This window comes from Bidens hawaiensis, unplaced genomic scaffold, assembly GCF_021521415.1.
Source record: "Bidens hawaiensis isolate Kalapana, Puna unplaced genomic scaffold, B.hawaiensis_p1.1 tig00093423_1, whole genome shotgun sequence".
Classification (NCBI taxonomy): domain Eukaryota; kingdom Viridiplantae; phylum Streptophyta; class Magnoliopsida; order Asterales; family Asteraceae; genus Bidens; species Bidens hawaiensis.
This window is the reverse complement of record NW_027504486.1, coordinates 14,667-27,528: the sequence shown is the minus strand read 5'-3', so window position 1 is coordinate 27,528 and position 12,862 is coordinate 14,667. Positions and strand designations below refer to the sequence as shown.

At 34.6% G+C, this 12,862-nt stretch overlaps 1 protein-coding gene across 1 annotated transcript; it reads right to left on the bottom strand.

Annotated features, from left to right (window-relative positions):
* Nucleotides 1-551: 551 nt before the first annotated feature.
* LOC143608001 (calcineurin B-like protein 4) lies at nt 552-2,124 on the bottom strand. Its single transcript, XM_077083227.1, has 7 exons — nt 1,974-2,124; nt 1,749-1,831; nt 1,590-1,649; nt 1,368-1,476; nt 1,239-1,291; nt 947-1,140; nt 552-675 (listed from the first exon to the last, which is right to left on the bottom strand). The coding sequence occupies exons 1-7, from the start codon at nt 2,050-2,052 to the stop codon at nt 612-614; spliced, it is 642 nt and encodes a 213-aa protein (XP_076939342.1). The 5' UTR covers nt 2,053-2,124; the 3' UTR covers nt 552-611.
* Between the last annotated feature and the right edge of the window lie 10,738 nt (nt 2,125-12,862).

Here is a 12,862-nt window from a genome sequence, read left to right as displayed (position 1 = left end):
GCGTGCCGTGCACTCTTCGTCTTCTACCAACTGCAGGCTAGGCACGTGCTCTGGCAGGAGTTGGTGAGCAGGCGGCGGCTATTGGTCACAGTGCAGTGGCGTGCTGTCTGCCACGCTGCTGTCAGTGAGCTGTCGCATTCTTGGTCAGATCTTTTGTCTTTACCTCGTCAGGTATCACGCAAAAGATCCTCCATCATACGGACTGGCCCATTTTGGCGGGAGTTTTCCCCCTCCCGCCTTTGCTCATTCTTTCAGGTGACACTGTATTTGTAAGTGTTAAGCCTTATGCGTGTAGCTATGCTGTGCGGGTAGCCTTCCCTGATGGCTTGTATCCGCAACTGCGGGAACAGGCGGGTTACTTTACCATTGGGAGGCTTTTCCCTGCGTATGCAGCTTGCATACTGCGCGTAGGCTTCTCTGAGCATGGTGGGTCCTGCGGGAGTAGATGGTCTTTGCGCAGACATCCCTGTTCAAGGTGAGTCATGCGGGACCAACTGAGCCCTGCTGGGACCCTACCTCTTCACCAATGGACCGAGTTCAAAGAGCCATTTTACTTCATGCCAGAGCCCTCAATCGTGTCATTTCTTTGACATATTTGCATTCTCCTTGTGTTATATTTCTGATTCTTCAACTTCAGAGCTCAGAACAAAGCTCGGGAATGCCAACGTTATGTCCCTGCACAAAACTAAGTTTCAATATTTTCCCATAAAGGCATTCATGTCTTTTTTTTCAAACAAAAAGAATGACTCAAAGTTTCAAATATGTCCCATTAGGTCACTTGATTGTAAACATTTATTTATAAAGATGCTATTAAAATTTGAGTGGCTTTTGGAGTTGGAGTGACTTTAGTGGAACGTTAAAAAAAACTTGGTTGGTTACTATTACATTACATATCAAATCATTATGCACATTTTCAAGAAAAATGTTATAATCTTGGTATACTCACTTTAAATAGGGTAGTGTCATGTTCTTTATGAGAGATGGATTCTTTGCCACAAATTGTTTCCATTCGTCTTCGTCTATTTTTCCATCGTCGTTCAAATCTGCATCACTAAATGTTTTATCGACTATTGTTTCGATAACGTCTTCCGAAAGTACCAAATCTGATTCGTGTAAGAGGGCTATTACCATCTCTTTTAACTGTTGCATAAAAAGAAGTATTAAACTAACTTAGCATAAAAGACATACACCCTTTTTTTAATAATTGTCAGATTGATCAGCAAGAATTAGATGCCAACCTCCTCTCTCCCAATAAAACCGGTTCGTCTGAGATCATATAGCCTGAAAGCAACTGCCCAGAAGAGTTTATTTTTATGCACTTCAAATTAGCTGATTAAGAAAATGAGATCATAATTAAGGAAACTCACATAGCACTTTATCTTCTACTGGTGCATTAGGATGGAAAACGCCTAATGACCGAACAAACTCTCCAAACTCAATAACTCCATTGCGTTTCAGATCAAACAGATCGAATATCTACAAAACAGAATATGAATTCTTATATTGTTTTTTTTTAGTAGAAAGGGCAACTTTATAGGAGATTAACATGATATACAGCTCTTATTCATGACATTAACAATTTAACATACCCTGTCTGCAAAAAGATTTCGCCTGTTTCTGTTTCTGAAAAGTGCAAGCTGAAATTCTTCCTAGTTATGATATTTGCAAACAAGATTAGCACTTAAATCTATTGTGAAGTCTTCATATGAATATTCAAAAACCCTCCACATAAAAAGGTTATAAAATACCTTGTGAATGCGACCGTCATTGATGATAGAGCTGCTCAACTTCTTGAAAAGCTCATACAAAGCCTCAACTTCGCTCACGGTAACTGCAAATTTCAAAGTCAAAACTCAATCTTTCTATCAAATACTCAATCTTTAATTATCCAGAAAAGAATGAAATGAAAACGAAACATCTATGCGTGTTTCTTTGAGATGGGAAATGATAATTTGATTTGAAAAAGAACTCACATGGTGTTTCTTTAGCTAAAAGAGCGGGATCTTCATACCCGGGGGTACGCTTAGCTACAGTGGAACAAATGCAACCCATCAAATCCAAATAATTCTGCAACTTCCAAGATCATGCCAAAGATATCCCTTTTGATCTGCAAATGTAGTTTTCAAGTAATAATAAGATACAGCTTGATATATTGAATACAATAACAAAGCTGTCTCTTTTTGACCGTAGAAAAATAACAAGAATTCGTTATAAAGACAAAAAAAAAATCAAGACCAATGAAACAAGTGACAAAACTAGGCAATTAAAGAAAGATAATTGGGTGCATTATGTGCCTAACTTGAAGATATCAACAACAACAACAACAATAACAATTTGTTTCATTCATGGAAACATAAACTTTTCAATAATTCGATTCAACATGTGGTGATAATCATCGCTTTGAAACGCACATCCAACAGCCCCCTAAGTCGTCTCTTCTGAATCAATCTTAGAAGAAGAAATCTAGAATTTTCTAAAACGCCAAAAAGATTAAACAAACAAATCCCAAAGCAGATCATTTTTCAAGTAAAAAACACAATCATTTTCAAAAGAGTAAGCACATCAAGGAAGAATACAAAAGAAGAAGGTTGGAGGCATATGATATGAACCACACAAGACTGAAAATGAAAGGGCCGTTAACATTTTTAATAGCTGAGAACACCTAACATATGCAAGTCAACACATTAAAAAATGCTAACAAGTTGGTGAATTAAGCATCCAACAAAAGAGACAGCTAGCTAGTAATGATCAACAACTTTGAAAATAAAGAAAGATAATATGAAACACAAAGAAGTGCATTTCAAGTGAAGTAGGTAAATTTACGCATTATCTATTATTAATTAATAAAATAGCCAATTTAATACTAGTATATATATATATATATATATATATGTTTTCAGTAAGAATCTTGAATGTCAAGGAAGTAAACCACATTTGAAATGAGGCATCATAGGAAGAAAGAGGCATGGCATACCTGGGAGAAGACAAGACAAGACAAGAGGGAGGATCTTGGTTGGGTAGTTTTGATTTGAAATCTAAAGTGTATTAGTATTTAGTTATATTCATTTACACTTTTTACTTTTCGAACAGAAAGTTTTCAGATTTTCTGTCCACTTATTTTGGAGGAAGGAGACATGATTAGCTAATACACCTAAAAGTATTATTTTTTTTTCCTTTTTTATTTGTATATTTTAAAATGTTTAAAAGTTACAATTTAGTGTCTGGTCCAATGACATGAGAATATGGTTAAGGCCTGAAAGACTAAAATGTTAAAATTAGTACAAATGAATATGGTTAAGGCAGACCAAAATGTTAAAATTAGTACAAATGGTTAACATCTTGTTTAAAAAGACTCACTTAAATAGAGAGTAGTTTCAAACACTATTAAAATATTCTTTTAAACATTTGGATTTTCATATCCCCTCATTCTCTTAACATTTTCTATGGTAAATGGATGTCTTTTTGTTAAAATGGAATATTTTTACTTGGGGCTTTAGTAATATACATATTTTTTTGGGGTGATTTTTAAATAGTGTTGAAGTGAGTTTTCTAATCAACATGTTAGAGGGAATAATTGAATCATTTGATCGGGCTAACAGAAGTCTGGTGGTGGTGAATAAGCAATTCCAGGCTTCGTATGGTTTATGTACGAAGCGAATAAGTTGACTATAGGTGTTGGTCGTATGTTGGTAGCAATTCTAAAAAAACAAAAAAAAAAACTCAAAGAGATTGAAAGTTAAGCAAATTATGAAAGAAGAGAAATTATCAAATTCGAATAGACGAAGATAACCTAACATCTACAATATTAGGTTAAGGGTTAAAAAAATTTTCTTCACACACTGAGTCGCCTATTATTCAAAAACATGGATTTGGATGTGTTTGACTCGTGATTTTATGCCGATCACTTTCTTGATTTCTCAGTGCTTGCCAAATGAGCCTAAAATTAGTTTTATTTTTTTTCTTATTCAAATCCATTTTTATATATTTGAAAATTTTTATATATATTACAAATATGCATAATACATTTTCACACTTTGTAATTGTATGATAATCCATAATTTATGTTATTTCAATCATACGATTATTTGATTCTAAGTATACAACTTGTAGGTAGTTGTGTAACTGAAGAAACACTAAATGACCCCGGCAGATTAAGGATAATCTTAGGGTTAAGTAGATATTTCTCACGAGGGTTAGGTCCGGCAAAGATGGTTATTCTTCTCAACCTGCAAAACAGACACCGTAAGCTCGTCACTGAGAATGGGGGGTTCCTCCTTGTGACCACCCTCCAGCGTGAGAATCAGACTAGATTGCTCTGAATATAAGTGTATATAGAGAGAAATAGCTAGAGAGAAGATGATGATACCGTTCCAAGGTGTTGGAGTATTTATAGCCGAAGGTAGGTTTCCAAGCAGGTACGGCCAGCTGTATATAATATTCCTTTTCCACCAACCATGGGCTATGTTCGTGCCACGATGGGAGTTGGTGGGTAGGCAGCGGCTGATAGTGACATTTTGTACTGGAGCGTGCTCCTCCTCGTACTATTTTCAGTGAGCTGTCACCCTGTGATTGGTTCATGGGTCGCTTTTGTCAGATCTTGTCTATTTGTCCATACCTTGGTAGGTATAGTACAAAAGATCTTCTAGAAGCGTACGGACTGGCTCTTTTGGGCGGGAATATTCTCGCCCTGCTCATTCCTTCTTCAGGTGACATTACTGAAGTATTAAGAGTTAGTGTCTTATGCGTGTAGCCTTACTGTTAGTGCGGGTGACCTTCCTTCTTGGCTTGTACACACAACTGCGGGGACAGGCAGGGTACTGTACCAAGGGAGGCTTTCCTGCAGGAACAGCTGGCTTACTGCGTGTAAGGTCTTCATCTCTCTGAGCATGGTGGGTCATGCGGATCCAGTTGGTCTTTGCGCAGACGTACCTCCTCAAGGTGAGTCTTGCGTGTCCAACTGGGCTTTGCGGGGACCTACCTCTTCAGTAACAAAGTTGTTTTTGTTTACCGATGATTTGGTGTCATGTTTCATGTGAAATACGTATTAAACAAATATATTATTTTAAATATTTCCGAAGTTTAAAATTCATTCCAACATTATCTCTTACTATCTCTTCGTTACAGTTGTTTATGTGCCAAGCTCATAATGTTTTATAGATTTTCTATTAACATATCAATGAGATACAAGATCCATCAATGTATTACAAAATGCAATTCAGATGCATCAGAGTATCTACGAAGTTGTCGACATTCTTTATATAATAGTATTTCAAAATTTTTGTTTATTTAAACAAAGATATACTTTTTTAACTGCGTTTGGAACTACCTTCAATACTCGTTGTGTTCCCGAGTTTATTTAACGAAAGAATGGAATAAAAGGAAAAGAAAGTTTTTCCTTTCCATTCTACTCTTTTCTTTTCTTTCCATTTCACTTTCATTCCAATTTGAAAAGAAACACTTTCCTTCGATTTTTAAACATATTATTTTCATTTCCTTTCTTTCCTTTAATGAATCTCTAGAGCACATTTTTTGTTATTTGCTTCCAGCAAAAAAACTTAGGAACACACCTTTTTTTATTTCCATCCCTTTCCTTTCCTTTCCTTTCTCCCTTGAAACTCATCATATCTATCAACTCTAAATCCAAAATTAGACAGAATTACAGAAATTGTCATTTATGTTTGTATCAAATTTCAGTGGTTGTTCTTTATCTTTAAAAGTAACATATATTGTACTTTATGTTTTCAAATGTTACACCGTTTTTCCTTTAGCTCTAACCCAGTTAGATTTAATCGTTAAGTCTGGTCATGTGCCTTGCACGTGAGGGTAAATTGGTCATTTTACCCATTTATTAAAAAAACATTTTAATAATTAAAAGAATAAATATATAATAAATGAAAATCTCTCTATCTTTCCCTTTCTCTTTCTCTTTCTCTTTCCATTCAAACACCACCACCATTGTCTTCTCCGACGAGCCACCTACACTTCCTCATACCTCTCTTTATTGCTCGTATGAGACAGTGGTGGGGTCACCGTTGCTGTTTGTTTGAGACAGTGGTGTGGTCGCCGTTGAACGTTTGAGACGGTAGTGGGGTCAATGTTGGCTGTTGAACGATGTTTTGCAGGTAATGGTGAAATTGAATTACGCATGTGGATTGTGTTCAAAAATGTAATCATCAGAGGGAGATTCACAATTGTAAATTTGTAATCCCTAAATGAATGAAAAATTGAATTTGGGCTTTTAAAATTGAAATCCCTAAATTTAAACAAACCCTAGATCTCTGAACCAAGTGGCACCGTCGCAGCGCCGCCAAAGAGGCTCGCCGGAAATGGTTAGATCCCTCTCGTTGCGGAATAGCGTAGGCTCGCCGGAACCCTAGGGGTGCCGCGTTACTGCCTATCGGAGGTGATTGCAACAGAGGCGACACCAGTGGTGGGGTTTGGCAGTGGAAGCGTCCTTCTTAGTTAGTGGTGTGGTCATGGTGGGTTGGTGGCGGAGATGAAGGTGGAAGACGATGGCGGAGATGAAGGTGGAAGACGATGGCGGCGATGATGGTGAAGACACGGGGCTACGACAGTATTGTTGGTGGTGGTTTCTGGTAGGAGTGAAGATGGTTGTCGTCGTCGGAGAAGACGGCGACGGTGGTGGCTCGTCGGAGATGGAGGTCAGTGGTAAGCAGGGAGGAAGAGAGGGGGGGGGGGGGTTGGGTTGGGTTGGGTTAAATTATATATATATATATGTATATATTAAGTTATTTAATTTGTTTTTTTTTGTTAAAATGTTAATTGACGAATTTGCCCCCATGTGTAACGCACATGACCTAACTTAACGAGAAAAATTAACTGAGTTAGGCCAAAAGGACAAACGGTGTAACATTTTAAAACGTAAAGTACAAATTATGTTACTTTTAAAAATAAAGGACAACCACTGAAATTTGGTGTAAACATAAAGGACAATTTCTGTAATTCTGTCCCAAAATTACAATAAAAAACAATACATTTTCTCTCTCATTTTCAATTAAATAATATATTTATATATATCTTTATCATTATCATTTCTCTCTCTTTCACTCACAACTACTTTCAACAAATATTAAACAATTATAGGAGGTTAAAAGTAGGTTTTAAAATATAAAGAAAAATCACTATATTTTCTCTTTCATCTACTTACAACACCTTAAACAACTCCTTAAATTATAAAAACCCCACTCACATAATTTGATGATTTGGTTGTGTATGCTCTTTAGTCAGACTCATCCAGGATAACCATCAAGGAACCCCACTAATATGGGAAACCATGCTTAAGTCAGGTTTCAAATTGAGACCTTAAATGTTCAAAGTCTTTGACAATCACACTTATCGTATTGGATCAGAAGATCATTTGCATCAAAGATATACTAATCATAAACTTTTTGAATTATCAGTTTTAAAATTTTTATATCTAATTAGTTATTATTAGCTTAAATTTAACTTCGTTATTTGAGGATTCTTTAAAAATGATGTTTTATCCAAGTAGTCTAAGGTCAAAATGTATGGATTAGTGTGCACCCACATTGATTCGATGTGGCACAATTCTTATTCAAATGAGGCCAGTGAACGTCACCTCCTCCAATCTTATTTCACTAGTGACGTGCGGCCACTGACGCTGGTCATGCACATTAATGGCCAATCATATTTTTTTTTGCTCTTTTACAATTGTTTATAATATTAAATAATAAAATGATGGAAAATAAGTGAAATGATCCATACCCTAAGTTGAAGGGTGAGGAAGAACGAGAGAGACAAAGCTAACACGACGCAGACATGACGAATAAGAAAGAATGGTTCAAATGAACCATTACCCACCAACCAAAAAGGATCGTGGAGTTACAAAGTATCACTCCTAATTAGAATTAAGGGGCATTTTATTTTTAGGATACAAATTCATCATTTGTTTTCTCAACATACAACACAAAACATTTAGCACGAAAAATTCTAAGTATAAAAATTCCAGTACAAAAATTTCGGTACAAAAAAATCAGCAAAAAAAATCCAACATGAAAAAGTCACTACAAATATGGTTTTTTTGTATTTTTTTATTTGTTATGATTTATATATCAACTAGGCTACGGGCTAGAATAAGTATTTTTTTAAATAATAACAAAATGTGAAATATAAAAGAAAATGTATCACATATATAAAGATGTATTATACGGTAAAAAAAATTACGTATTATATAATTTGGAAATAAAAAGTTGTTAGAAAATTCATAAATCACAGATTATTTCTTTGACATTTTCTATATCAAAACCTAGGTGTAAATGACTACTTTTTAAAACCAACTCGTGGACCAAAACTCATTTTAATCTTAAACTGTTTTGACATGAATAATCTTTGATACTTTAATCAGTTAAGAAACACACCAGTTTCGTATTGGTTACTTATAAAAATCTAATATTAATAACTAATGCAATATATTTTATATTAAACAAATTAACATATTTAGGATGGTATTAATTCTTTTAAGTTAGAATGGAATTATTAAAAATTGAAAATGAAATATTAAAAAAATGTATTTAATATGAGAGAGAAGATGGAAAATTTTATAAGTATGAATATAGTGATGAAATGTGGTATTTAGAAACTTTTATTTATTAAATAGTATAGATATGCTACTTAAAGTAAGATAAAAAGAGTTTTATTTTTATGGTGCAATTTCTTTTAAGAATAATGCCATATGTTTGTATGAAATAATTATTGACGTGGGGAATTTAAATAAAATATTAGCAAAAGTGAATATCCCCAAAATAGTATCTTTCTATTTGTCCCTACATTTTAATCTCGACCATTGATTAAAAAATAAAAAGCAAAGACGTGTTCGACTTAGGCTAGCTCAACACACACATAAAGAAATGATACTTTAAAAATTAGGGTGAGTTCTCGGAACCGCAAAGCAACTTGTTCCAAACCATCAATATTTTTTTTTCATATCATATATATTATATGCTAATTATAGATGTGAAATAAAAAAAATTTACATACGTTGATTTCTTACATACGCTGCATGCGCATAATAATGTGAGTACGGCGATTACTTATGTAATTTTTACTATTCACGCATTTTGCAGCCGCAGTTACACATATGTAAGAAGTCGAATTATGCATTATTATTTTTTTATATATAATTACCATATAATAAATATGAAAAAAAAACAAGAAGGATAAAAAGTTTGTTCCAGGGTTCCTTTTGGTTCTCAAAACTCACCCTAACTAGTTCTCAAAATTTAATGTATGTAGATATGGTCGTGTGTATGTGTAAAAGAGAAAGAGGACAATGCACAAAGTAGGATGGACTAACAACGAGGTAAGGGTAGGACGATACTTATAACTCTTTTCTCTTAAGTTTTTTTAATAAGCTGTGTTTATTTTATTTGATTTTTCAAAAAAGTGTCACAACCAATGTCGGAAGTTTGGGTCCCTCGAATTGTGCTTAACGCATGTGTTTTTTACTTTTTCTTTTTTGCCATTCATGCTTTGTCTTTTGAAGCTCCCACGCGTCTAACGATGTAATATATGCTAGAAGTGTGTACGTTCTCAGCACCTTAATGGTCGAGAATTTGAGTCACTCCTTGATAAATTGAAAGCAGGACGAAATCAATGAACCTCAATCATGCATAGATTGAAGAGTTCAACATTTGTCACATGTCTAAGTCGTCTCTTGTGAACGAAGCTTAAAAAGGTTAAAAAGTTTTATTAGAAAATTTTTAAAATATACGGGATTATCACCTTAAACAGACAATCCCGAATGGATCCTTTTCAAGTGAAAAAGACATCACTTTTAATGAATTATAGAGGAAAAAAAAAGAAAAGGATAAGGTCCAAACATGTTTACAACAGTTGTGGTTTCAACAACAAACACGCACACCCAAAAATATAATTGAAGATATCAAAACGAACACTTGAAAAACAAGACATGTTTATTAACTTCCGAATGATGAAAGTGCTGCAATCTTAACTTTTAACAATTTATTGATCCAATATGTATCATTGTGCCCTCTTCTAGCTTCTTGCTAGTGGCTAGTCAGCCTTAATTTATCAATCAAACATACTCTCTCCGTTTAGAATAAATAAATAAATAAAAATAACTGAACGTTACATAGATAATTTAATAGCATAGAAATAATAAGAAGCAAACCTAACACATGAAAGTCAACACATTAAAAATATCTTAAAATGCTAAGAATTTGATGAATTTTGACCATATAAGCCTGTAAGGATCAACAACTTTCAAGAAACGCAAAGAACTCTAATACAGTAATCAAATTGCATATCAAGTATGTAACTAGAACATGAACTTATGAACTCTTACAGGTTATGCATTATTTGTTATTACATGATAAAAATATTTATATAGAATATTAGCAAATTAATAATATGCTTCTCCAGATTACTTGATATTTCTTTTGTAACCTTGATTTAAACAAATTAAGTAGACATACCTGCAAGAACACTTGGTGAAAAGGTTGAGATCTTTAATGGCGTTATTTTTTTCTTCTGAAAATGTAAGTTGATCAAGATGAGAGAAGAGAAAATTTACTAACATTTTTTTAAAATTAAATAAAATTGGTATTATAAAGAGTATAAAAGTGTCAGCATCTGTATTTCTGTTCAGAGGAGATGGACTTGGACTGTCTTAAATTTTGCGCTTTCTTGACATTTTCAATGCTTGCCAAATGGGGGGTCTTTCTATCTTCAAGCTTATCAAAATATATATAAATCTGAATTTGTATATTTAAAAAATATACATACATACTAGCTAGCTATTATGTTTTTATTTTAATTGTTTGATATCCGTTTTTTGATTTTTCTGATTATTTAACATTAGACATGCAATTTTGAAGTAGTTGTAACAAAATTGCTTTTGTTGATTTGATGATCTAATCATGTTTCATGTGAAGTATTCAATAACATATGTCCATCTTAGATGTTTCATGTGACACCGATTGCTATCTCAATGACGACAACACTAGGCTCATCTAAGTGTATTTCTCTGTGAGTGAATACCATTATAGCTCATTTACAATTTTTGACATCATATATACAACTTATGAAAGCAAAGTTTCATTTACACGTGAAGTTGTGTTTTTGTATCACGTACGTATCTTCTGCTCCTTTATAAGTCGATAAGCCTAATTTGTCAATGAATTCATCAGAAAGCCATGGAGCCTGTTATCTTTGTTAACACTAGGGATGAGTATTTTGTCCAAAATACCCGTAATTGTACCTGTACCGTCAAGCCCCGTATCGATAATCAAACACGAACTAGACGAATAACTCTCGTTTATATTAATCAGAAAATATAACTCTAAAAACTGATTACAACTCTCTCAAACCCTAACTCGGTTGCACCAACTTCACCTCCTCTAATGTCTAACCATAACTCGGTTTATATAGACTAACCTAACATGCTAGCCAAGACATTACCAAATATAATAAAACCCTAATTCTTGGGTTGGGCCTTACACTCGGGCCAAACAACAATTGAGCCAACAATCACCCCCGCAATTGTTGTACCCGACTCACCCCCTAATTTCCTACATAAAATTGGCGGGTCTTCAACTTCACACATGTTATCATTCTCTTGATTCTCTCGAGGTTTTTCATGATCTCTTGCAATGTTCTTTGGGCTCCACTTGGCTAAAAGACATACTTGCTTCGTTCGATCATTAAACGTCTTCCCTAGGTTTGAATCACTTTCTTGACCACACGTTTAGTTTCTTGAATACTCTTCTTTGGACTTTGAATTTTGGAACTTGGATCTTTGATTGGAATCTGACTCGTAACCGGCTTGTCTTCTTTCAGTCCAATACTTTGAAGATCCCTACCTGCAAAATTTTTCATTCCGCTGATAGCTCGTTTACCGGGACTTATTATCTTTATCTTGAGGAAAATCTTGTACAATCGATTCTTGGTCCTTGTCACCTTCATCAAAAGCATACATGTATCATCTTTCATGGTTAGCAAATCATGTTTCATGTGAATCTCGCATCCACCTTCCGTTGCTTGACCCTATAATTGATTTCTTCTGTGTAATACTAATCGATAGGGCCTCATTGGTATGTTACCAGGACTGATCACAATTCTATAGATTCCATTAACTATAAAAGCTCCTAGAGAGTGAAGTGTATGGCTAAGCCAATAACGGAAGTTTCGTAAGGGGAATGGAGCATGTTACCATGAGACAAAAGATCTTCTTTCTAAAGAGATATAAGGGAACCCTAGGAGAGCCGCCGACTCCAACTACCATCCATGTACGATCCATACTAGATCTGACCAACTGCCCATCCTACCTCCTCTACATTCTAAGACTTATGATATTTCACTATAGGCTCGGAATGTAGTAGACATTGTTCAACAGACGTTGCTCCCCCATTTTCCCTTCAATTAAGACTGACCTTTTTCCCCGAATATCAATACAACATTCATCTCCAAACTTCGCCTTTCCCGTGAATTTTTCATTCAACTCATAAAAATACGCTTTATTACCCGTCATGTAATTCGATGCTCCGTTGTCGAGATACTAAACATCTTTCTCCACTGGTTCTGTTTCAAAACGCTTTGGAATCACCATGTCTTCATTTAGAAAAACCGTTTTCTGATCACCTTTTATCATAAATAAACTTTGATCAAAATAATCAATTTTGTTCAAATTAGATTCTTCATTTTTCTTCATACATTCTGGACACGTAGACGCAAAGTGACCGAACTCATCACAATGGTAACACTGAACCTGTGACATATCCTTCCTTCTCCATTGACGATCCTTCGTTCTTCTTTGACCTGTATACCTTGACCCACGATGTTGACCATCTCGGTTGTCACAACC

Coding starts and splice junctions, on each gene's coding strand:
- LOC143608001 (XM_077083227.1), bottom strand. CDS start 2,052: ATGGGTTGCATTTGTTCCACTGTAGCTAAGCGTACCCCCGGGTATGAA. Junction 1,650..1,748: donor ATGACGGTCGCATTCACAAG/GTATTTTATAAC, acceptor TATCATAACTAG/GAAGAATTTCAGCTTGCACT. Junction 676..946: donor ATGACACTACCCTATTTAAA/GTGAGTATACCA, acceptor AGTTTTGTGCAG/GGACATAACGTTGGCATTCC.